This window comes from Acipenser ruthenus, chromosome 5 (genome assembly GCF_902713425.1).
Source record: "Acipenser ruthenus chromosome 5, fAciRut3.2 maternal haplotype, whole genome shotgun sequence".
NCBI classification, from domain to species: Eukaryota; Metazoa; Chordata; class Actinopteri; order Acipenseriformes; family Acipenseridae; genus Acipenser; species Acipenser ruthenus.
In genome coordinates this window covers 54,707,990-54,735,471 of record NC_081193.1, presented here as the reverse complement: position 1 = coordinate 54,735,471, position 27,482 = coordinate 54,707,990, and the positions used below count along the sequence as shown (strand labels likewise).

Genomic DNA, 27,482 nt, shown 5'->3' with positions numbered 1-27,482 from the left:
CAAGCCACAGTGTCTCGCACCCACTGAAATGTGGTGGAGGATCGGTGATGATCTGGGGGGTGCTTCAGCAAGGCTGGAATCGGGCAGCTTTGGCATGAATCAAGCCAAGTACAAGGTTGTCCTGGAAGAAAACTTGCTTCCTTCTGCTCTGACAATGTTCCCCAACTCTGAGGATTGGTTTTTCCAGCAGGACAATGCTCCATGCCACACAGCTAGGTCAATCAAGGTGTGGATGGAGGACCACCAGATCAAGACCCTGTCATGGCCAGCCCAATCTCCAGACCTGAACCCCATTGAAAACCACTGGAATGTGATCAAGAGGAAGATGGATGGTCACAAGCCATCAAACAAAGCCGAGCTGCTTGAATTTTTGCGCCAGGAGTGGCATAAAGTCACCCAACATCAATGTGAAAGACTGGTGGAGAGCATGCCAAGACTCATGAAAGCTGTGCTTGAAAATCAGGGTTATTCCACCAAATATTGATTTCTGAACTCTTCCTAAGTTAAAACATTAGTATTGTGTTGTTTAAAAATGAATATGAACTTATTTTCTTTGCATTATTCGAGGTCTGACAACACTGCATCTTTTTTGTTATTTTGACCAGTTGTCATTTTCTGCAAATAAATGCTCTAAATGACAATATTTTTATTTGGAATTTGGGAGAAATGTTGTCAGTAGTTTATAGAATAAAACAAAAATGTTCATTTTACCCAAACACATACCTATAAATAGTAAAACCAGAGAAACTGATAATTTTGCAGTGGTCTCTTAATTTTTTCCAGAGCTGTGTATATATATGGACCAACTGCGCCAAACCCTGACTGAGATAGGGCAGGGGAGTGTAAGAGCTGCTGCGTCCGACCCCTGGATCCAGGGGCAAGGATGGAGTACCCCACGTTAAAAACTGCCATCCTCAACTGCGTGGGTGCTACTCCAGAGGGCTACCACCGCAAATTCCGGGAGGAGAGCTTTTCTGCGGGGGAACACCCCAGGGCCATCGCGCACCGATTGCAGGATTACGCACGGGGATGGTCGAACCCGGGAGCCACTACCACTGCCAGGCTGGTGGAGGTAGTGGTGGTCGAGCGGTTGCAGTGCTTGCCTCCGGAACCGCAGGTGTGGGTGCAATGGCAGGCACCTGCCACCCTAGAGTTGGCGATCCAACTGGCAGAGCAGTACCAGGCAGCGGAACCAACGCCCGCTAAGCTGCCTGGAAACCGCGCTACACCAGCATCACCCCCTCTACTGGCCCCAGGGAGGGCGAAGGGACTGTGGGGAGGGCTAGCAAGGTCTTTGGACGGAGTGTGGCGGTGGGAGCTCCCAGCCCGAGAACTGGGGTGGAGTGGGGTCACCCACAGGCTGCTGCGGTGTTGGACCGGGGTCTCGCACGGCCACCCTACCGTCGAGCCCCTTTGATGGGTCCTGTGTTTCAACCTCCTGCTGAAGCTTCCTGGTGAGAAACCAGTTCACTGATGTGTGGAACAAGCTGGGAGGTGAGCCACATCGACCAGGATTGCCCCGCTATGGGATGTGACGTCATTCGACCAGGTAAGACTGTTCCATTCCATCTGTCACTCCAGCAGACGGGTTTTGTGATTCCTGTGTCAGTGGATGATTGTGGCAATGTGCCCCGCCCCTGTGTGCATATTATGTGTTGTATGTTGCGTGCGTGTGTAAATGTTGGTGTATAGTCATTGGTACACGGGATATAAACGGGTCTGTGTTTCACGTGTATTTAAAAAGTGTAGATTTGTATTTAGGCACGAGGAGAGCACAAATCACTTCACGTGCTGGTTAAATGTAATATGTGAGCACGGGGTTGCACAGAACTAATTCACGTGCTGGGATTCAAGTGAGTAATTAATTAGTAATTGAATCCCAGCACAACAGTATATGTAGATGCACATTTCTGTCACTCGGGGTTGGGTGTTCGAGAGTGGAGAACGGGTGAGAGAAGGAGAACGTAAAGTAAAGGAAAATAATAATCTATAAGTGTTTGTACTCACCGTGTTTGTTTGTCTCTCCGTGCACCGTTTGTTAAGTGTTTAGTACGTTTTGTTTGTCTGTTTATTTTGGCGCAAGTGCCGTGCCCAGTGTTTTTGTCTGTTCAAACCTTTTATTTTCTGTTATTAAATGCTGAGCGAAAGCATTCGCTCAGCTTCACCAAACCCCAAATCTCTGTCTGTTTATTTCCTGCATCTGGTCTGACGCCACCCACTCCGGCCGTCTTTGTGACACGTGGTGTCCTGCGTGGGATCTACAGCGCCTCCAGGACTCAGGCCAGAGCAGGAACCGCATATTTGGATTAAAAAAAAAAAAAAAAACACAAAACAAAACAAAAAAAAATGGCATAAGACGCCATCAAACTGCGGGAATGGATTCTGGAGAATGCTGGGCTGGAGGCCCAGTCTATCCCAGTAGCCGTCCGGTTCCTGCGGTTTATAGACAGAGAGCGATGGGAGGCAAATGCGAGGGAACAGACCCTAAGCACCTGGGAGGAAGGTGTGGGGTTGGTCCTCAGCTACCTGGAGGCAATTACAGGTCTCGGGGCAGTGTTGTCTCAGGAGGTGCGGGGAAGTGAGCACCCGGTCCTGTATATCAGCAGGAAGCTCCTTCCCCGCGAGAAAAACTATAGTACCATCGAGAAGGAGTGTCTCACAGTAAAATGGGCAGTCGAGTCAACTACCTCCTGGGGCGACACTTCACCCTGATTACGGATCATGCCCCCTTAGCATGGCTTCACCGGATGAAGGATAACAACGCCAGAATCACGTGGTGGTACTTGGCCCTGCAGCCCTATGCCTTCAGGGTAGTCCACCGAGCAGGGAAACTGCATCAAAACGCAGATTTATTCTCTCGGGAAGACATTGGATTTTCGAATAGACCGATGATGCCATTCTGAGGGGGAGGATGTGTAACGGGAGATCTGGACTGACTATGTGGCACATCTATGGGGCAGCAGTGTGGAATAGTGGTTAGGGCTCTGGACTCTTGACCGGAGGGTCGTGGGTTCAATCCCCGGTGGGGACACTGCTGCTGTACCCTTGAGCAAGGTACTTTACCTAGATTGCTCCAGTAAAAACCCAACTGTATAAATGGGTAATTGTATGTAAAAATAATGTGATATCTTGTAACCATTGTAAGTCGCCCTGGATAAGGGCGTCTGCTAAGAAATAAATAAATAATAATAATAATAATAATAATAATAACATCCGTATTTCTGCAGGTAGAGGGCAGCAGTCTCGTGGGATCTGCCTGTCAGTCATGGCGATGACACAGAGAGGTGGGGAAGAGGGTGTGTGTGTGTGCTTTCCCTCTCTCTGAGTGGGTGAGGGGCGGGCCTTGGGAGACTGCTCGGCCCATAAGATCTGGATTGGTTGTGCACTCGGGTGGCCGTGTTTGGGGAAATACAGTGTCGCTGCCAGAGTGAAACAAGGAGCAGGCGAGCCCGGCTGAGGGGACAGCCTTGCATAATAACTAATTTCACAAAGCAATATAAATAAATATGTACCCAAGGGGACGTGTGTAGAAGTACGGGGAACCCTGGCCAACCCCAGTGTATAGGGTAACTGAGTGAAGGACGGAGACCCGTTCTGACCGGCTTAGCGGCAGTGGGGGCACTGTGTAAGCAGCACTTTTGTTTGTAGTTTTATTACTGTGTTTTATTTTCCCTTTTTCTTTCGCCTTCTGTTTTCACTATTATTTTCGAGCACTTGTATGTGCACAGAACACCTGAATATACCTGTATACCTTTATTGGTAACCCTGTGGTCCTGTTTTACTGACAACAGCACCCTCTGCGGGTGGACACCTGTGCGGTGTTTGCAAATAAAATCTTCTGTCTCTCGTGTCAGTGAATACCCCCACCTTTCCACACAGTCCTTCTTGACAGTACAATATATGTTTTATAAAAAAAAAATTAATTTATGGAGCAAAAGAAAAATAAATTAAAAGCAATAACTATATATTGTATACAATCAAAACAATTTTATGAAACAGGAATGAGAAAAAAAAAATTGATTTTAGTAGAAAATGAAGAACTGCTCTTCCCTAAAAACAAATTGTTGTCAAGTCGAAGAGTGAAGAGGTGAAAATATTGTATAACCTAAAAAATAAATCCACTAAATTAATCAGTCATTATTTCAAAAAACAAAAACAAAGAAAAGTAAAAAAAATAAATAAATAAATTTGGGTGTGGAACGGTAGAAAAATGAAGATCACATAAAAAAATATAAAGTAATAGATAGGGGGATCACAAAAATAATATTCTTAGAAAAATATGTGAAATAGATGCAAATGAAAAAATAGATTGTGCGAATTATCAAACTCACTAGACTAGTTTCTCTCCAACATTGCTTTTCTCTTACTTATTCTGTTCATTTCATATGCTGATACACGTGCATCATGACAGAAGTAATAAACACATTTGTATTTTTTTATTCATGTTGTGATTGGCCTTGGCATATTGTGTCCGGTGGTCAACTCTGTCTTAGAGAACACTTTGCTTGCTTCTCGAGAGGTGTTCTCTTAGCCAGAAACTACTGTACTACAGAACAGACAGAAAATCTGTGCTCCGATTCATGTTGCCCAGACCAAAATCTAAATCTAAACCTGGACCACTCGGTTTCATAGTGCAGATGGAAACAGCACTAATGAATTTATATTGTGCTGCTTTGCCTTCTGCAGTCACAGCACATAGTCCAGAATATAACTTGCCCTGGAAAGCACTATATAAACACAGCCCATTCTGACTCTCTCTCTCAGGTACGGAACGAGTTTTACAAGGACTCTCAGGGAGTCATCCTGGTGTACGACGTCGGGCAGAAGGAGAGTTTCGACGCGCTAGACATCTGGCTGGCCGAGATGAAGCAGGAGATTGGTTCCCACAGCAACATGGAGAACATTGTCTTCACTGTCTGTGCCAACAAGGTTGGCCCACCTACCATTCTGCATAAAGAGAATGAGATGGCGGGGTTAAAGCTTCTGGACATCCACTATTTAACTTCATAAAATAAAATAAAATGAGTTTCAATAATTTTTCTTTTCTATTTAGCAGTCCGAACTATGCATCCCATTAAAATTGATATTGACTTGTAGTGCTGCAACAAATAATCTTTTGTTTGTTTAGCAGACACCTTTATCCAAGGCGACTTACAGAGACTAGGGTGTGTGAACTATGCATCAGCTGCAGAGTCACTTACAACTACGTCTCACCCGAAAGACGGAGCACAAGGAGGTTAAGTGACTTGCTCAGGATCACACAATGTGTTAGTGGCTGAGGTGGGATTTGAACCGGGGACCTCCTGGTTACAAGTCCTTTTCTTTAACCACTGGACCACACAGCCTTTTGCATTTGTGCAGACAAAATGGGCACAGTCTTTCAACTTGTCACATAGTAAAGCAAAATCTTGTTTAAGATGTGTAGTACAATAATGAAAAGACATGTATTCCTAAATTTGGTGTCCGTCTTTGACAAATTTTAAATCAGTCCTATGCAGAATAATGTTTAGGTTTGTGTCCCACATCCGTGTGTGAATATATGCCTTTTCCCCAGCACTGACCCCTCTCTGCTGTCTTTCAGATTGACCTCTCGAAGCGCCGTGTGGTGGACGAGAGCGAGGGACGACTGTGGGCGGAGAGCCGGGGATTCCATTATTTTGAGACATCAGCACAGAGTGGAGAGGGAATCAGCGAGATGTTCCAGGTAAGTAAAGAACAAGTGACTGCCCCTGCTTCTCCGAATATCCATGGAAATCGGTTTACACAGCCTCCCATTCATCTTGAACCACAACAGCTAAGGGACACATACTGCCACCTAGTCCCAGGCTTAACCACTAGACCACATTATCTCTCATTTCGTCTGTTCAAACATAGAGCTCTAACACTATTACGTCACAAATTGTTCACCATGATACATTTTGGGATTTATCGGGAGGGAAGGAGGGGGGGAAATGGGAGACGTCATAGTAAGGTTACAGTAGAATGATGTGAAAGCAGCGATTTTACATTTCACGGTTGTTGAGGACAACAGTTCAGACGAATTGGTGAGGTGGTTGTTCTCTGCAAACAAGAAAGATTCAAAGAAACAGCTGGTAAAGGTCGTGTTCTGCCATACATCCGTGCTGTATTGTAGCTATGTTGTTAGCCCTTGACAGTGCATCTGTCAAATGATTTAGTGCTTTAGATTATTTTCACATTGTAACAGAATTTGTGGATTGTAATAATAAATATTTTTGATAGAAATTAAATAAAATTGAGTTGGTTTTACTTTGTATGTGTCAAAGGGGATCAGTGGGTGGGTTAACATTTGCGAAACTGTTTAATTTTACAGAAGAACCTACAGGTCTACAAAGTAAAGGCTATGGTTTTGCCACAGTAATTTTAGTACATTTCACGGGCGAGGTGCTGCAAAAAAACAAGAATTGATGGAAAGGTCACCAAATAATGTAGTTTTAGCTACATCAAAATACACAAGATCTTTTAAAGTACACCAAAACCAATAATATAAAGACTATGCTTTTGACTAAGTACAGACAAGTTTTAAATGTTACTTTAGAGTACAAAACTTACAGAACATACTTCAGACTCAGACATGAATGTTAACCTTTAGGTAGAGTTCAGGGGGCAGGAGCTAGGGCTTTTCTAATTTCAGCCTGTCAATCATCATTAATTTATATGTCAATCATCATCTAAATCCTATTTAAAGCTTAGTCACATCTATCTCCCTTGTCAAGTGTTTTGCTTTTGCATACGCTGCGACCCGTTCATTTGCTTGAATTTAAAATCTGTCATCAGACGATTCTTCAGCATGGACCAACTCCCTGACAACTCGGATCAGGAATCATCCCTGCTGGATTCTCTTCAAAACCTCTCTTTCACATTTACCGATGGAAATACAGTACCTTCTACTTACACCGACCTCTACCCAGCAGCCAGTCCTTCTGCCTGGCACTACAGAGATCAAAACGCTCCCGCCAGCAGGCTCAGTCTCCGGAGCAGCTATTTTATAAAGATTGGTCACTTGCCAAACTTTCAAAAACCCTGCATGCTAACAACATCAACATCCCAGCTGGAAGCGATTGTATGGCACTGTTTAAAATGTATTTTACCTTCATATCTGCTACACCCATGTTCCCTCCTTTTCACACATGTACTTCAGCAAACCCGCCAGCTCTGAGTCCCAGGACAGGCAGCCACTGCTGCCCCTCCTCTCCAGTCATGGTCCCTGCCTCCTCTCTCAGCACACCAGTTCAGCAACCTGGAGATGCAGCCGAAACAGATCAAATTTTTCAACTTCACAACAACATTTTCTAGGACATGAAGTCCCTCATACATCCCATTGCCATTTCAATTGCTTCAATGAGTACACGGCTCAATGATATGGACAAATGAGTCGCTTCCAACTCTGCAGCAATCACCATTTCTCCAGGCTCAGCACTCGCTACTTTTGCCCCGACTGCCGTCTCTTCCGGTCCAGCACTTCCAGTCCCTGCAGCTGATGTCCCCACCTACAACCTGGCAACAGCCACTCTCAACGTTCCACAGCAAGATCCTGTTGTCAGAACTCACACTCTGGCTCCTCATCTCAGGTGGCAAATCATTGAAGGCAAGGACATAAACCTAGTTTCAATCCTCATTGCTAATTCTGATTGTTTAGATCACAGTACAGTCGACTACAGGGACATCAATGCCCTCTGTATTTAAAATTGCTGCCATCACACCAGTATTGACAAAAACAAATCTTCTCATTGATAACGTGGACAGTTATAGGCCTGTTTTAAACCTCCCTTTCCTGTCTGAAGTTCTTGAACGTGTTGTGGCACAACAATTAAATAATCATCTCATGTTAAATAATCTTTATGAACCACTACAGTCAGGGTTGTCAATTATCTGCTGATGGCTTCTGATTCTGGGGTCCTCTTACTGGACCTTAGTGCTGCTTTTGACACTGTGAACCATAATACTCTCCTTGCCCAACTGGAGAACATGCTTGGCATATCTGGTACAGCCCTAGGCTGGTTTAATTCTTACCTCCACAAAAGAAAGTATTTTGTCTCTTTGGGCGGTTTCAGGTCTACTACTGGGTTGGTTTCTTCTGGTGTTCCCCTGGGCTCCATATTGGGACCTTTCCTATTTAGCATATATATGCTTCCGATAGGTCAAATTTTTCAAAGTCACGGTGTAAATTTTCACATTTATGCCGATGATACCCAGATTTATCTGCAAACCACACCTGATATTGACTTGGCTGTTTCTGTGCTCACAAATTGTATTGCTGACATCAAGCTCTGGATGCAACAAAATGTTCTGCAGTTAAACAGTGACAAGACTGAAGTTATGTTATTAGGTACTCCGCCTCAACTGCGTAAATCCATTTGTCGAAACATGACTATTGATGGGGTACTAACTGAGTTTTGTTCCAAAATGAAAAACTTGGGGGTCATTTTTCACCCTAGTCTAACTTTTGAGCCGCACGTTCGGAATGTTACCGAGTTGTCTTTTTTTCATCTTCAGAACATCTTAAGTTCACTTTCACATCTGTAATCACACCAGAATGTGTTTGCTTTCACATTACAATTCATTCAAGTGAATCTGATCGACTATTTGTGGATGTGAGCAAAATGATATCTTTCTGTTGATACCTAGACAGATGTCAGTGACGATGTAGTAGATGCCACTTATTATCAACCCCTTGGTTCCCAGCCAAAAGTTGTTAATAACCGAAGTTGTTAATAAGCAAAAAGCCACCGTTTCAAGTTAATTTCAAGTTTATTTATATGGAGCTGTGACAGAAATACAATGATTCTTGGTTGTAAATCTCCCTCCCGACCTGTGAGGGCGCTAAGCAGCAAGAACAGAGTTCTTTGGACGGGCTGGTCTGACAGTTCATTCCCAGGGTCGGGAAGTCGGCCAGTCAGCAAGAACGCATTGACCCGGAAGGGAAACGATGTGGCAGCCACAGATTAGAGGCAGTTGCACTCGTTTACAACGGGGTCATGTGTGACGGCATAAAAGGGGGCGGAGAATCACAATCTGTTCCTTCGTTTGGTTTGAATTTTTAAACTGAAAGGACCTGTGAGAGACCCAGTGAGAAAAGTACTGTGAGTGTTTGGTTTTTGTTTGTCTATAATTGTTTGTTTATAATTAGACGGCTATCACGTTCCGGAGCTGTCGCCAAGGGCCAGCATAAAACCCGGAATAGCACTTTACTTTTGTCACGAATAAACTTGTATCACCCACCACGAGCACTACAGCACGCACCCAGGACTGGTGGCCGTGTTTTGTACATTGTGGGAAAGATACGTGTGTTTATTATTTGGGACTGTAACCCGCCTATTTACGTCCAGTGCATTACACATTGTTGTGTATTGCCTGGAGTTATTGTTTGGTCACCAGCCCAGGATTATCATCAACAAAACTCGTTTCCAACTGGATTACAATTCTCTGTTTGTACATTGTGCACTGCATCACTCCTGCACCTGTACACAATCAGCCACTTTGCCACAGGAGCCTATATACACCATACTTTTAGAAAGCACATCACTGAAATATGTGTTTTAAGAGAACATCACTGAGATTCTGTTTAAACAAAATACAAGAGTAAACCATTGTAAACTATAATAAAAATGGCCTATGGTAAGCTACTGTAGGCTACTCTGCAACAATGTAGCCTACTAAATTACCAATTGCCCTTCGAGAAAAGTAAACTGTTGATTAGTGTAATTACATTTAATAATCAAGCACAATTTTAAAAATAGCTGTCCAATGTTGTCTGCTTTTACGATTCGCCTTCTCCAGCTATAAATCCCTCTTAATTTTGCAAGCATCATAGCCATTTTCAAAGCCATGATTCTGGCATATCCTGCAAAATGCGTGCACTGCCTGCATCTGTTCTTTCAGTGAACTTTATCGGTTACAGACAGGGCTACACGTCTGGAAGACAATCAGCGGATTTAAGTGTACAGAGCGTCTATTAAATACTACACCTGTAATAATTACATAATGTACGTTCATTTGGTTTGTTTGACATCTGCTGTTACAATGTCAGCACGAAACCCGTGTTAGACATATCGCTGAGGAACACCGACGTTTTTGTGCGTCATTATGTGTATTGTTCTTTTTTTTCACCATACAGTACACACCTATGCGTGCTTTCCGCACACAATGTACTGTGGGTTATGCATTACATCAGTTTGTTCGGTTTCGTTTGCATCTTGGATTGTAGTGCGATTGCTTTCACACTGTCCGACTTTGAGGTTGAAATGCATTACAGTTCCCTTTCAATTGGGCCGAGACCACCTATTTAAGTGAATCCTAGTCCACTTGTTTGGTGCGCAATCTGATGCGTTTGGACGTTTCACACCTGCCAAAACGAACCAAACTTAGGTGTCAGCTGAACTCAAGTGCAAATTATCTTCTCCAAATGAACTAGGTGTGAAAGGGCCCTTAGATTCTTTGCTGTTTTTATTTTCTTGATTTTTAATGTTATTAGTAGTTTGTATCCAATTCTGTATAGGTCATGAGTTTTGTTTTATTGCTATTTTACTTGTCTTCCCTTGCTTTGTTAAGCGCTTTGTGATAATCCTTTATGAAAGGCGCTATATAAAATATTCTTCTTGTTATTCTTATTCTTATTCTTATTCTTATTATTATCACTGTCACACTTAAGTAGCGAACCCTGGCTGCTCAAAAAATCTTACCCTGGGGGAATTTGTGCAGGCTTTTTCTGTATATCAGGACATTATGCACTGCCTACCCTCATTGCTGCATGGAGCTAGATCATTATCTATTTTACATTACAGATCTAGCAGTCAGATATGGAGGTACAGTGTTTTATGAATATCACAAAGCTTTCGCAGCAAAAGCAGCTTCCATATTAGCATCAGAAAACATACTCATCAACTTAGCTGCCTCCAACCCCAGTCTATTCAATAGAGTTTTCGGGGGATAAGGGCAAACGCATGCGCAGTCTGCGCTTCTACAGTGCATTCTACTTCCTTGTGCCCTAAGACTGCATTGCCATCAACCTCCCACAGAGTGGCCTCTTCCACTCCGCCCCACTTCAGGGACAGGATAACGGCTCAGTTTTCAGCCCCCCACACAGGCCACGCATCAGCTCCACCTTCTTCCTCCAGGAACACAGATAAATACAGTCGTAACATCAGATTTGCCAGCTCCAAGCAAATCTGTAATAACTTCAATGCATCTGTCTGCTCATCAAAGTTTTGCAGGAATCTTCATATTTGCAACTACTGTGGCGATGCCCACTCTGTCAGTTTGCCCAGCTGCCCCTAAGAAATATAATCTTTTATATTATATAATCATCCCAGCTCTGATTGAAGCCCTCGAACATCACCCAGACCAGCTATTCACAATCTACCTCATCAACGGTCTGCAGCATGGATTTTCTATGGGCCTGTCAAGAATCCCAGTATCATTGCATATTTGCAATAACTTACACTCAGCAACTTCGGACCCTCAATCAGTCAACACTCTCATTCAATCTGAGATACAAAAAGGGTTTATGGCAGGACCATTCGTAGCCCTTCATTTTACATCTCCTCGCTCTTTCTTCTACAGCATCAAGCCTGGTAGCTCGGATAAACATATCCACCAAATCCAGGAAGGACATTCAAATGTGGGGATTATTAATCCAAAACTGAAACGGGCTTTCACTATTTTATGAAAATTACATCTCAGCCCCCCACGATTTGTCCCTTTTCACAGATGCCTAATTTCTAGGTGCATCTCCAGTAGCTGGCCTCTGGAAATTCAAAGCCTAGCCGTGCATCTCAAGGCTACAGCACTCCTGGAGTTACGTCCCATTGTAGCAGCTGTCTACCTTTGGGGCCATCAGTGGAAGTCAATCCTATTCTTCAGCGATAATCTACCAACAGTGCATATCATCAACAAAGGCTGTTCATCCTCCCCTCTCATCATGAGCCTACTCTGCCGCCTTGTATGGATTTTCAGTGTCTTATAATTTCATTCAAGCACGCCACATCGCAGGCATTCATAATAACGCTGCCGATGCTTTATCTCTCCTCCAGATCACCAGATTCCGCCAGCTGATCCCAGCAGCAGCTCCAGTCCCATGGCAGGTCCCGCTATTCCAGCACTTGGTGTTCAGCTAAACTGAACTCTATCCAAGCTTCTTCAATCTGCCAGAAACTATGTGGCTTCAGCTCTCGTTCCATCCACAAGGTCATCTTACACCACAGGCTGGAACTGCTATTCAGCCTTCTGTGCTCAAAATCGGATTCTTCCTATTCCGTTCAATAAGGCTGGATCCTCTCTTTCACCTCTCATGCAAGAGACTCTTTCCATCTGGCTCCAGGCACAATTAAATCATACATCAGCAGGATCCAGTATCACTATAGCATATTGGCAGTTCCTTCCCTCATCTTGCTGTCCATTCTGGCAGTCCACCTAACACTGCGAGGAATCATGTAAAGCACAGCTCCATCTTCCCCATCGCGTATATCGGTGGACATTTTTATTCAATTTAATACAAATCCTTCAAAATGGCTCCTTCAATCCTTTCAGCGACCTACTCATAGAGACAATGTGTTTAACCGCTTTGTTCGGATTCCTCAGATGCGCAGAGTTCACAGTTCCATCAATCGCCAGTTTTCCTTCCATCGGCATCCGTTCCTGTGACCTCTCACTGGTTCCCGGATCCCACTTCATTCTCCTACGATGCACTTCCAAAACAGATCAGCTCCATCAAGGCCAGTTAATTCAGCTGTCAAAGATCAACTCTCCTCTCTGCCCTTACAGCTCCATGTCAAGATAGCTGGCACGCAGAAAACCCCTCCTCCCATCAGACCTGTTGTTCGTGGATCCTTCCCGCTCAGTCGTATCGAGACACTGGTTCTCTTCCCACCTGGCCTCCCTGATCTCCAAGGCAGGCCTCCCACCCCAGTTCTACACCCCTCACTCCTTCAGGATCGGGGCAGCAACATCAGCAGCCAAGACGAGAATCAACCAGCATCTCATTAAGAGTCTGGGGTGCTGGTCCTCTTCAGCAGTTGACTTGTAAATTCGCTCTTCCATTTCTGACATTTCCACAGCCCAACAAAGTATTGCTAGCTTGTCCGGAGTGGGGGCTATCTCTTTGCCAGGACCACCAGAGGTTTCTTCCCACAAGGGCGTTTTTCCCCTCCACTGAGTGAGAGATATAGGTACATACATATTATTATTATTATTATTATCATTATTATTATTATTATTATTATTATTATTATTATTATTATTATTTATTTATGTCTTAGCAGACGCCCTTATCCAGGGCGACTTACAGTTGTTACAAGATATCACATTATTTTTACACATACATACACATAATCCATACACAGGCACAGTATTGGAAGCCACGCCTCTCCTCATACAGCAAGACAACCTCTTGTATATGTTTTCTCTAGAGGTCTCTCCTCTACCAACTCAACATACGAACTAACAAACTATTCTAATAGCCTGGGCTCCCGCCCCATGAATTTCTATTTGTGTTTTTTTTTTTTTTCTGTCTAAGGTACAAACTCAGCACATCTACTCAAATGTCAATTTATTCAATTTCACGAATGCAGTCTGTACTTAAAGTATGAACATCAGCTGTGACCACTTTGCACAGTCAAAAGGGCTGCGACACAATGCGTTCCGTATAGCACATAGAGAAGCTGCACAGCACCTGACGTATCGCATTTATCTGCAACAGAAGTTATGAACCAGGCTTTAAAGTTTTCCACGGTTCTGAAACAGCATGTTGTAAAGAAAGCCACTTCTGTTCTCTGATGCATTTCTTCTGTCTTTACAGAAAACAGCTCACTCACTATTTTTTTTGTATTTTAGCTGTCACCCATTTACATGCTTGCTCAGCTACATATCTCATTCACTGACCTATATAGCTACTGCATGCATACACAACCAAACAATTTACAGACACTCACAGATTTGTATTTTCAGTGCATGACACTGCATTTTTTATATAAATAAAGGAAGAGCCTAATCATTTTACCTTCATTTCCATGATTTCACAGACTTTATTCAAATTCATGATTTTCACAATTTCTGTGACAAAATCATAGCCTTAACTATAGATATATGTTGTGTGTCATTTACTTGTAAACAAATGCAAACATTTTGATAACAAAAAAAGCTCTTACAAAATCTAGCTGTTTAAATTATAATAATAATAATACATTTTTGACATTAGAAAAAAGTATGTTTTGTATCATTTACTGCACATATAAACAAATGTACATTTTTTTATTAAGCAGGTTCATCTATATATTAATTCTGTCTCTCTAGCAGAATGCTCGTGTACCACAGTACCACAGGTTGGGAACTGCTGCTATACACCATTATACTTTATAGGAGATATAGTAAATATATCTTTATATTGGGACAGTATCTCAGCCCTTAGTGAGATTTTTTTTTTTTTAAGTTTCATATAGCGTGATCAAGAAAGACATCTGATTTTGTGCATTTGTTCCTTTGTCATTTTCAGAGTAAAAGATTTGCAAAAAAGTGGCTTTGACAAGTATATTGTGTAGACTCAGATGAGCTGAGCAACAGACAGAGAGTGTTCAAGACTATGAACTACGTCTTTAGTTGAATATTTAGTAAATAGGAAAGTAAGTTTAGGCATGTTTATAAATGGCTGTAAACGTCGCTATAGTAACATCTGTAATCTCTGCTCATAATAAACGCTTCGGTAAAAAACAACAACTACGACTACAGCGGCGGATTTCCCCCAGTCAATCCCATAATGCAATGGTTGTTTACATTTGTGATGTAATTGTGGCATAGGTCTGTTAAACAGCACTGTCTTTCTGCTTTGAGTACGATAGTAAAACAGCATCCCCGACTCTTATTCCTTACTACTAAACCACAGTGCCCCAGAGCTCCTCGGCTGTAACCAATAGTCACTTAGCTCTGACCATAAGGCCACAAGGCATCACTGCTTCCCATTCCCTTATTTCTGTATACTTGGCCAGTCTGCTTGCCAAAACCTAAACTTTAAACATTAAACCAATGCCTCCTACAGTAACCATTAGTCCACGCTGAATTCTAAGCAGTGAGTAACTGTATTGACTGTTTTCTAGGCTTTCTTCTCTTCCATCGCTGACATGTGTGAGAATGGGGGGCGTCGTCCAGTGTCAGGGGTCAACGTGGGCTTCACGCGGGAGCAAGCCGACACCATCCGCAGGATCAGGAGCAGCAAGGACAGCTGGGACATGCTGGGGGTCAAACCAGGGGCAACAAGGTCAGTGTGTGTGGTCATACTGGAACTAAAAGCCATATATGCAACTACAGGCGGCCATGGAATGTGTGTATATAGTATAGTGGTGATTATTTATTTTACAGATGTGCAAAGTGATTACTACCTATGATCATAATAGAATTTGTACCTACATTTCAATGATGTTTAATAATTAGTAATGTACACTCCCCTCCCCTATACATTTGCCATTTTACTTCAGTTTATCTATTTAAAATAAATCTCTATTCCATTTTCTATTTATAATTTGCAGAGCTCGTATTCAGTGTGAGATGACCCTCAATTCTATTCTTCCCACACAAAGGCAATAACAGAGGATGGGTGTCAGTAAAAAATATCTGGTACAAAGAAAAATGTAAAATAGGTAGCATAGCATACCCATTAGCCAAAACACCAGATGAACAATATTAGTGTCTATATATCCACAAGTTAATGGTATTTCCAATGTATGTTGAATGGACTTTGAAAGTCTTGAATCAGGTGTCTGTTCTTTTCCCTTAATTGTAGTCCAGTCAAGGGAAGGAGATTAAAATCCATCAATCTTATCTTGCTGTGTATTTAATAGAATGACTGATGCTGATCTTTTCAGCAGTATTGGAAACAACCACAGATGATCTCAGAAAAGTGGAAAGGGATGCTTGATCATTTTGTCTTCATTTAGTTTCTGTATTTGATGAAAATCTAATTTTAATAACGTGTCTTTTAAGAATTGTTTCAGATTATTATATATGTTTCAGTGCATCTACATTCAAAATAGGTGCGAGTACATTTTTCATGAACTTGAAAGTGACCACTTACAAATGCTTTGTATCTGCAGACAAGTCTCCTTGATAGTGTTATAATAAAGAATTGAAAATGACGCTATCGTTTCAAACAATAACATCTTGGTGTGAAAGAAAAGAAGCAGCAAATCAATCTAATCCACAGAAAAGATAAGACAGTAAGACTAAGAAATACTAGGAAAAAAACAAATAAGCATAATGTTATCTACAGATGTATAAATGTATAATTATTTGTTTATTTTAGCAGACACCTTTATCCAAGGCGACTTACAGAGACTAGGGTGTGTGAACTATGCATCAGCTGCAGAGTCACTTACAACTACGTCTCACCCGAAAGACTGAGCACAATGTGGTTTAGTGACTTGCTCAGGGTCACATAATGAGTCAGTGGTTGAGGTGGGATTCGAACCGGGGACCTCCTGGTTACAAGCCCTTTTTCTTTAACCACTGAACCACACAGCCTCCTAATACTGTACATGTGATACCTACTACAGTATCTACTACTGTACAGATAATACAGTATCAACATAATAGTTTAGTCTTATTCATTCAGCATCTGTATTCAAACATGAACATTATCATGGTTACACCGGATAATCATAAGCTCTTCAAATTTAACATCACTTAGATTACACCGTTCAGGCTTGAATACCACCGTGTAACACATTTTTTTTTTTTTTTTGGTTCCTGGGTAGTAAGTGTTATTTCCTAATTGCTTATGCCTCAAAAGTATAGAATATGGCTATTATTCCCCACAAACTTTGCTTTTGTGACCAGGACAGTGATATTTTGAAATTTACCTATTTTCCAGAACATTCCAGATAGATTAAGTGCTGAGTAAACTTGGAGTAACTTCTAGAACTTTCTAGAACTTTCCAGTAATATAAATAGTAGTATAAATACAGGGGCCTTAAGCCCACCAGTTCAGTTTAGTTGCAGCTGCCTAAGTGGATACATATCTGCATTTTTCTGAGATGGCATCAAGGTCATAGGAGACTTCAAAATGGTGGCATTCCTGATGTGTCTCCAAGGCGGTTTTACCAAGTTTCCCTGCTATCTTTGCCTTTGGGACAGCAGGGACACCAAGGCGCACTTCCACAGGCGGGACTGGCCACAGCGGACCGAGTTCTCTGTAGGGAGGAACAACATCAAGTGGGAGCCACTGGTGGACCCCCGGAAGGTGCTGATGACACCACTGCACATCAAATTGGGCCTTATGAAACAATTTGTCAGAGCTCTAGATAAGGAGTCGGCAGCCTTCAAGTACCTTTAAGACTTCTTCCCTAAGCTGTCTGAGGCAAAGGTCAAAGCCGGTGTCTTCGTCGGACCACAGATAAAGAAGATCCTGGAGTGCAATGAATTCCCCAAGAAGTTCACTAGTAAGGAGAAAGCGGCTTGGAACAGCTTTGTCGCAGTGGTTCGGGGCTTCCTGGGCAATTACAAGGCCGAAAACTATGTGGAGCTGGTTGAGACTCTGGTGAAGAACTACGGCACAATGGGCTGTAGGATGTCCCTCAAAGTCCATATCCTTGATGCTCATCTTGATAAATTCAAGGAGAACATGGGAGCGTACTCGGAGGAGCAAGGCGAGCGCTTCCACCAGGATATACTGGACTTTGAACGCCGCTACCAAGGACAGTATAACGAGAACATGATGGGAGACTACATTTGGGGGCTGATTTGTGAAAGTGATTTACAGTATAATCGTAAATCTCGAAAAACTACTCACTTCTAAATCTTTTGTAGTCATTTTTGTATTACTTTAGTATAAATACATGTTAATTTGGATTCATATGTTGTTTTTTTCTGACTTTATGTGAAAGAAAAGACACAAATTTGCCCGTTTTCTCATTGGAAATAGGTAAATTTCAAAATATCACTGTCCTAGTCACAAAAGCAAAGTTTGTGGGGAATAATAGCCATGTTCTATACTTTTGAGGCATAAGCAATTAGAAAATAACACTTACTACCCAGGAACAAAAATTGTGTTACATAGTGACTTTGCCTGCCACACTAAAAAGTCTCTCTACGGGTGCTGATGAGGCAGGTATGGGGAGATACTTGCAGGCAAGTTGGGCTAAGAAAGGGAACTTGATCTGGCTTTACTTCCAGTATGCTAGAGGATCAGCATCCTCTGACAGGCATGGCTCAAGAATCAGTGAGTTCGGCAGAAGCAGTTGTGCTTGGTGTGGTTGGTGTATGGTGGCTGGTCATGTATGAAAAATGTTTTGTGCGCCTCTTTGGTGGGGGTGATGTTGAATCCCTTGCCATGGCAGCTACTCTTGGAGACAGAGTGGTGACCTTGTTTGTCAACAGTTCCCTGATGCTGTGCACCTCTTCACCCATTCACCAATCCAATTTGAAACGTGGGTCCAGAGTAACAGTCACCTGGAAACACTCCATGTCCTCAAACTTGGCAAGGTGTTTCTCCAGGGAAGACTGCATGGTTACCACTAACTTGCTGTTGTAGGTTTCCCTGATATGGGCCACAATATGACGTAGACCCTGGACACATGCAATGACATAACTGGCAGTGACCAACTGATCACCCTGGCACTTGTCAGTGGCATCCTGAAAGGGCTCCAGTATTTCACATAGTTCCCATATGAGTTTCGGTTCTTAAGGTGTTAGCTTACACGGGGCATCAAGCTCAGACAGGACTTATGCAGGGACTCGCAGAATGGACCTCAGCATCTTCTACTGGCTATTCCACCTGGTGGCATTCACAAGCTGCAGCTTGAAATGTCCCTCTAGGATCTGTGGCTTTGGTGGATTTGTGCCAATATGATACTAGTCTACTAGTGTGAGCAAAGCAAGGGCTCTGCTCAGGTGGCAAATAATCCAGCGCGTCACTTACACTGACCAGTTCAATATTGTCAGTTGCCACATCTTGATCTGTGTCACTGTCCTGGACATCTGATTGTGGGAACATGGTGAATGCCTTCAGCATGTTGGTGGTGTTGTCAGTTACTATGCCAGATACCTTGTTAGCTATGTTGTAGCATGCCATTGTCTCCTCATACATTCTAAAAATGTTTTCCGCAGTGTGTTTGCCTTTAAAACGCAGACAGGCCAACGTGACGCTTTGTAGTGTATAATCCAGGATGAAGTGCCCCATGATGCCGATAAATTAGCTCATATCTCTGCTCGACCACAGATCTATGGTTAGGCAGATGTCTTGGGCTTGCTGCATTTGACTCCTCAGTTGATCTTGGATACTGGCAGCGCGCTGAGGAATATGTTTTTTGCTGATATGTTTCCTGCTAGGCATGGTTTAGCCATGCTGAAGACGTTGCGAAAGTCTGTGCTGTCTACGATAGTCAGGGGCAGGGGATCATTAGCTATGATGCTGTCGGTCAGTTTCACTTGGTGAGAATCTGTGGCCTTCCACTTCTTGGGTTGAGGGTCAGGCATGAAGCTATGCACTGTGGTCTGGTCAGGTTGGATAGGCATGATAGCATGACAGTGAAATTACTTATAAGATTTAACTCAGAAGTACTTGCAAGCAGTTGTCACATTGGCAGCTAATGAAGATATGGGCCAAAATGCCATGAGCAAGGGTTATATAGTGTCATACTACCTATCAAGAGTTTAAAGTTAACTTTTCACAATCAAAATGCACAAAGCTTTGCAAATGTAACAGTCATGCTTTAGTACTTTATGATGAATATATAGACTATAAATTTAAATATATATTTATCCAATTCAGCACAGTATTGATATGGAAATAGTTGAAACTGTTATGTTTTTTCAAGCAATTCAATGAAACTTATTTGTACAAAAATGGGTGGAATTGAAATGGCATTGATACATTCCATTCCTTTCAAAATATCAATTCCAATTCATTTTTCAATTCCAATTCCATTTGGAATTGACCCCAACTCTGCTCGCCATTATAAAGGTCTTTTAATACAAGCAATGTGAGTTTGTGACACAGAAGCACTCCTATTGCTCCACTGTCACTGTAGAATTAACTTCCTGCTAAATGGACTTGCAGAAAGCCTGCTTAACCCTGACTCTGACCCACTGTCCATTAGTGTTTCGTGATATATCATGATTAAGGCACTGTGAAAATCGCAGAGATTTTCTTCAAGATTCACGGCAGTGTCACGGGTAAAGTATTGTATTTCGCGTAATGTGCGCAGAACTGTTTTATAAATGTTGTGTACAGATTTTTTTTTTTTAAACATCAAATATAGAGATAAATGCATTGATATCATCAAAATCAACGTCAAAGTTATTCAAGCACTTGACAATAGCTTGTGAAACGGTGTTGTAATTAACAGCCTGTAGGTAAAGTGTATCTGCAAGGACAGCTTTCAGTTCTAGTATGTCAGATGCATGTTCACCATTTAGGTCTTGCAAAACAAATACAATGTGTAACACATACTGATCTTGGGCATCATTCAACTCGCCAGTGTGACCACCGACAAGCAACCAGACTGTTTTACCAATTCCATAATCTCCTGCTTGTGATACTCGGCAACTTTAGGTAATTATTTGTGTCTCAGCTGGGCTGATGAAGGAATCACTCCACCATTTGCTACATACAGTCTGAAGAATTTACGTAACTTTTGTTTGTCCAAGTTTTCAAGAGGGATATTTGCGGAAACAAACGCCTCAGTCAGGTCCAAACTTAATGTGTTTTGTGCTTCATGGTTTTCAGTGGACTTTTGGAACATGGAAGTCACCGTTTTTTGTTTCTTTGCAGGTAAAGCAGTCGCATTACCAATCTAGATTTCTGCCTTTCTCTTTTGGTGAATACTTGAATCTAAATGCCTGTCAACAGCCGATTCTCGATAGTGATCTACAGTAACGTTGCAGGACATACAGAAGAGCTTACCTCCATCGCTGTGTAAAACTCCTGCTGGATACTGCTTTACGTGATCTGCTGCAGACACATTTTTAGCCTTTTTAGAGACATCCATTTTCTTGATTACAGTGTGTAGTATTTAGATTTCCCACCTAGATTGCATATGACATGACATAATCACTGCACAGCACTATGTGCATGGCGAATAGTACGCACAAACACACAGCAGTACAATTTTGTTTATGTGATTTTTTTTTTTTTTTTTAATGAAATACAAATAATAATTACAAAATAATGTATTTTTATTTCTTAAATATATTGTAAAAATCGTGGTATTGGGCTAATTTCACGATTTCCGCGCAGCCCGTGAAATCGTGATCTACACAGGGCCTTAATCATGATACCAAAATCCTATGATACCTAATATTTTAAATATAAAATTAAAATATCGATAAAGTGGGTTTTTTTGTTTTGATTTTTGGGGGGGGGGTTTTTCTTTTTTTTGGAGCTTTTAAAACAAAACTCTGTAATTGAAAACAATATGAACTAAGCTTACTCATTTCCACTTAGCGGAAGTGACCAACTACCCTGGGCATTCTGGGAAAATTCAATTATTGCAGCTGTAATGTCAAATGCCAGAGAAGAAGCTTGGTGTGGAGCTATTTTGGATTTCAGCCAGATGACAACGGCAATCTGATTGAAGGCAGACCGCCCAAATGTCGGAAGTGTTTTAAAGAAGCGAAAAACAAGGGAGGAAACACCACCTATTTATTTAAACATCTTTCAGATCGCCACCCTGATCTCTTTGTTGAAGTTAACTTTTTTCTTTTACTGTAGTTTCTTCAGTTCTTTCTTTAAGTAAGTGAAGCCCCAATGCGTATTACTTATAAAAAAAAAAAAAGCACAGCAAAGATAACAAATAAAACGGGAATGTGCTAGAAGCTGTTCAACAGGGAGTTCATTGATGCTTGTTTATTTCGTCATTACAGTGCATTTGCTATAAAACGGCAAAAAAATTACTTTCCAGACATGCAGTAGAGTTTTAATGACACAAAACGGTTAGCGATGTTTTTATATACTTTGGATTTTATAGTAATAAGTATTTTATATGTATGTAATGTGATAGCTGTGGAAACGCCTGTGTTTTGAATTGTATGCATTAGCAGTGGAAAGACCACAATGAATACAGACTTCATTGCTAGTATATCAGTTTCCCTACAGATAACAGGATCAATGTGACGCTTCACCTGCAGAGGAAAGCACAGGACCTAGAAGCTTCCGAGTCACACTGCAAACGTCCGCCAAGGCAGACTGCTGCCGGTCCTGCATGAAAGCAATAAAAAGCACTTAGTTTATTACAGTAGTCAGAGTGGTAGTCTTTTGTCTAATTTACTTTCTTTGCAAGATTTTTAACAACCAAACAAGCATGATGGGCCGAATGGTCTTCTCTCGCTAGTAAAATGTCTTATGTTCTTATTTAAGGTGCACTGGGGCATTGTTTTGACAGAGACATTTGGCTTGAATATGCTTAAACAGAATTATGTTCTAATAGCACCTAAGTGGAAGGCATCTACATTAGTAACCAGTTTGTTTTAGAAATGTAGCCTTAAATTAATACTTCACTTTGAATTTTTCACTATTGAATTACGTATGTTAGCAGTGTTTTTAGTCCTATCAGAATCAGTCCTTTGCCAGAAACATGTGTTTTTTTTTGTCAAAATATCTAACACTATAAAATTGTAAAATGAACGCATAGTGTTTAAAATGAAGGAATACAACGTTTGTGTGTATTACCTATTGTAAAACATTATTGTGTTCATTTAAACAAAAAAAGTTTTACCGTGTTCATGAATGAATTAGGCTAGTCTAGTTTAGTATTTATACTCTTTTTTTCTTGTTTTACTTTCTAATAGATTTGAACAGTATAGATTCATGGAGGTGTTATGCTATATGTGACTTTAAGAACATAAGAAATGTTACAAACAAGAGGAGGTCCATTTGGCCCATCTTGCTCATTTGGTTGTTTATTGATCCAGGCAAGAACCTCTTTAAGCCATTTCTTGAAGTACCCGTGTAAATCAGCTTCCACAACAGTGCTTCATTTTTTCATTCCTTGCTCACATTTTTAGAGCACTTCTGATACCCCTGTATGTAAAAATATCTGGCCTAGTTATAAAAAGTCTGCTTCAAGGAAAGTATTTCTGTGTTATTTTGTTATATATAAGAATTAAGAGATTCCTTGTAATTGGAATATTTGAAGCTGTCCGAAACGCCATGTCTCTTTTTATTAAGAAATAAAGAAGATGGTGTATTTTACACTACGTGTTGCGCTTTCTTACCAGTTTTATTTGAATTGTATAGTCGGTGGCAATGACCTTTGAATACACTGTAACTGGAAATGTTTAAACAGCAAGCATTCCACCATGCTGTAGCAGTATTAATTATGTATTAGCCTCTTATGCACTTTGCACTTGCAAAAAAGGAATTTGGCAGCCATTTAACATGTAATGGACGTAAGATCCAAAGTATCGTGATAGTATTGATTATCATGATACTGTGCATGGTATCGTATCGATACTCCCTAAATGAGGTATCGCAGAACACTACTGTACATACAGAGCTACTGTCAGATATATAATGTGAAAGCAGCTTATTCCTCCTTTTTTACTTTCCAGTTCCTTCACTCTGTTATGGCTGCCCTCTCCAGGCCCATACCTTTCTCCCAAAAAGTGAGCTTACTCTGCTCTTGGGAGTGGGGGCTGGAAAGGATTGGAGTATTTGCTGTTTGTCACGCTGTGGCTTTGGCAGCTGGTCATCAGATATGTTTACGGATTGGTATGTTTTGTTTTACTTGACCTTGGATTATTGTCCTTCCATGTCATCCTGACTTTAGACTTAACAGTCAACATTAAATTAATTACCAGTGGAACACAAAGAGAAAATCTGTACTTTAAAAATATTTTTATTTACAGAAGCTTTTTGAACACTACAGAAGTTATTTTGTAAATGTAATTTTATAAAGGAAATTTAGTATTATTAGTTATATCGTAATCCAACTGCTTTAAAACGTTTAAACATTAACAGTCTTTGTAATGGAATAATTGGAACAAAGGCGGGAAATCAGAGCAAAACGTCCTTTTGTATGTATTTGGCTATCCCCAGCAACAGGGATATACAATAGTGTTACACCTGCATTTACATATACGTGTATGTGTGTGTGTGTGTGTATGTATATGTGTGTGTGTGTGTGTGTGTGTGTGTGTGTGTGTATAAGTGTATATATATATATATATATATATATATATATATATATATATATATATATATATATATATATATATATATACGCTACCAGTCAAAAGTTTTAGAACACCTCCATTTTTCCAGTTCTTATTGAAATTTACGCAGTTTAATGTCTCAGTGTACTCTGAAATTAAAGCATAGAACAAATAAACAATTGGAGATAAAAAAGAAATCATGGAATCGTTTTGTTTAACAAAATTTAATCTAAATTTTTGACTCATCAAAGTAGCCACCTTTTGCAGATATAACAGCTGGACACACTCGTGGCATTCTTTCTACAATGGAAATCAAATATTGTTCGGAAAGTTCTTCCCAACACTGTTGCAGAAGTTCCCACAAATGTGTTGCACTAGTAGGTTGCTTTGCTTTCACCCTTCTGTCCAATTCATCTCAAACCAGCTCGATGGGGTTTAAGTCTGGAGACTGTGCTGGCCATTCCATGATTTGAAGCCTACCGTCTTGTTCTTTTCTTCTAAGGTAGTTCTGACATAGCCTGGAGGTATGTTTTGGGTCATTATCTTGCTGTAGGATGAACCCCTGACCAACTAGGCGTATACCAGTGGGTATTGCATGGCGCTGCAAAATGCTGTGGTAGCAGTTTTGGTTCAGGGTGCCACTCACTCTGTGCAAGTCGCCGACTCTGGATCCAGCAAAAGAGCCCCAGACCATCACGCTTCCTCCTCCATGTTTGACAGTTGGTGTCACATACCGAGGAACCATCCTTTCGCCTACTCGACGGCGTACAAAAACCCTGCGTAATGAACCGAAGATTTCAAATTTTGATTCATCAGTCCATAAGACCTTCTACCAGTTTTCAGTAGTCCACTGGCGGTGCTTCATGGCCCAGGCAAGCCTCTTTTTCTTATTTTGCCATCTTAGCAATGGCTTTCTTACTGCCACTCGATCGGTCAAACCTACAGCTCGAAGTCTTCTCTTCACAGTTGAAACTGAGACTTGCTTACTTCGACCAGTGTTAATAATAATAATAATAATTTATTTCTTAGCAGACACCCTTATCCAGGGCGACTTACAAGATATCACATTATTTTTACATACAATTACCCATTTATACAGTTGGGTTTTTACTGAAGCAATCTAGGTAAAGTACCTTGCTCAAGGGTACAGCAGCAGTGTCCCCACCGGGGATTGAACCCATGACCCTCCGGTCAAGAGTCCAGAGCCCTAACCACTACTCCACACTGCTGCCCAGTGTTAAGCTGTGCTTGAAGCTGTTGTCCTGTGAGCCGCCTATCATGTAAGCTGTTGACTCTCAGAAACTTGTCTTCTGATTCTGTTGTGGCTTTGGGTCTGCCAGACCTCTTCCTGTCAGAGTTTCCTCCAGATTCCAAGTGCCTTTTGATGGTGTAGGAAACTGTACTCACTGACACCTTGGCTTTCTTTGCAATTTCTCTAAAGGAAAGACCTACACTTTTAAGGGTTATAATGGTCTGTCTGTCTTCCTTTGTTAATTGCCTTTTTCTCGCCATTATGAGAGCAATATACTACTTCATGCAGTACAATACTGTCCAAATAATGCTTGAGAGGGTGTAGTAACACAGTCTGTTCCAATACTGCTTTTCTACAGACAGAGGGTTTGTAAGTAATCAACAAAAGTTGGGACACCTGTAGGAATTGTTAGCATCAACTTTCAAGGCTTAATTTACTTCCATTGCTGCAGAACAGCTGTAAGTTGTTAACCCATTACTTGTTCCCTGAAAAAGGCCTTTTTGTATAACTGTGAAATGTACGTTATTTTTCAGTTTTTGGTAACCTAAACTTTTTTTTTTAACCTCTGGCAGTTTACCACTTACCTTTGTACCATTTCAGGTTATTCACTGGACTTGAGCTGCTTAAATTTCAATAAAAACTGGAAAAATGGGGGTGTTCTAAAACTTTTGACCGGTAGTGTGTGTGTGTGTATATATATATATATATATATATATATATATATATATATATATATATGGGTGTCTATCTATCTATCTATCTATCTATTTATCGTGCCGTGAAAATGTATTTGCCCCCTGTCTGATTTTCTGCATTTTTGCACATTTTTGACACTGAATGTTATCAGATCTTCAACCAAAACCTAATATTAGATAAAAGGGACCCTGAGTGAACAAATAACACACAAATTCGATACATATTTCATTTATTTATTAAAGAAAGTTATGCAACACCCAAAGCCCCTGTGTGAAAAAGTAATCGCCCCCTTAGACTCAATAACTGGTTACGCCACCTTTAGCAGCAATAACTGCAATCAAACGCTTCCTGTAGTTATTGATTAGTCTCTCACAGTGCCGTGGAGGAATTTTGACCCACTCCTCCATGCAGAACTGTTTCAACTCAGTGACATTTGTGGGTTTTCGAGCATGAACTGCTCGTTTCAGGTCCTGCCACAACATCTCAATGGTGTTTAGGTCTGGACTTTGACTAGGCCATTCCAAAACTTTAAATTTCTTGTTCTTCAACCATTCTGATGTAGACTTGCTGTGTGTTTCGGATCATTGTCTTGCTGCATGACCCAGCTGCGCTTCAGCTTCAGCTCACGGACGGATGGCCTGACATTCTGCTGTAGAATTCTCTGATACAGAGCAGAATTCATGGTTCCTTCAATGATGGCAAGGCGTCCAGGTCCTGATGCAGCAAAGCATCCCCAAACCATGACACCACCACCACCATGCTTGACCGTTGTGGATTCTACATGTAAAGTCTAATTTGAAAGCATTGTGGAGTACACTCAGGTGCCAACAAAATGTGAAAACTTTACAGGGGGGTGAATACTTCTGCAAACCACTGTGTGTGTGTGTGTGTGTGTGTGTGTGTGTATACAAAAATAATAATAGATGGGCTTCAGTGAGTTACAGGAAAATAATTCTATCTTGGGTTTCTGTGACATCATAAGTAATTTATAAACTGTCACAGAAACCCGAAATGGAATTGTTTTCCTGTAACTCACTGAAGAGGCTCATCTATTATTTTTTATAATACATGGATACCCTTGTGATGCTAATATTAAAGAAGATGAGGTTCAGCAGCACAGTTGGTATTTTTTAAACGTAGTGTTTCAGTGCTGTACAGATGTTCTATGTTGTTATCCGTTAGTGCTTCAGCTTTATTTGGATGATTGCCTTTACCTTGTTTTAATTTCCTGTTCATCTCCAGTTTCTCAGATAGCATTTTTTTTTAAATGTATTCTCATTTTGTTGATCATTAATGAACATTTCTGTACTGTGGGTGTTGTCGAGTGATTGAAAACGAGACATTTTGTGTTTGAATTGAAAGTGATGGTCTCAAGGAGTCG

The 27,482-nt window shown here is 41.2% G+C and overlaps 1 protein-coding gene across 1 annotated transcript in view; it reads left to right on the top strand.

The window, feature by feature from the left end:
* Positions 1 to 27,482, top strand: part of dnajc27 (DnaJ (Hsp40) homolog, subfamily C, member 27) — a 61,192-nt gene that overhangs the window by 27,226 nt on the left and 6,484 nt on the right. Inside the window, exons 4-6 of the mRNA XM_034003554.2 lie at positions 4,765 to 4,929; positions 5,582 to 5,704; positions 15,105 to 15,265. Coding sequence (XP_033859445.1) covers positions 4,765 to 4,929; positions 5,582 to 5,704; positions 15,105 to 15,265 — 449 coding nt within the window. The remainder of the gene's footprint in view (positions 1 to 4,764; positions 4,930 to 5,581; positions 5,705 to 15,104; positions 15,266 to 27,482) is intronic.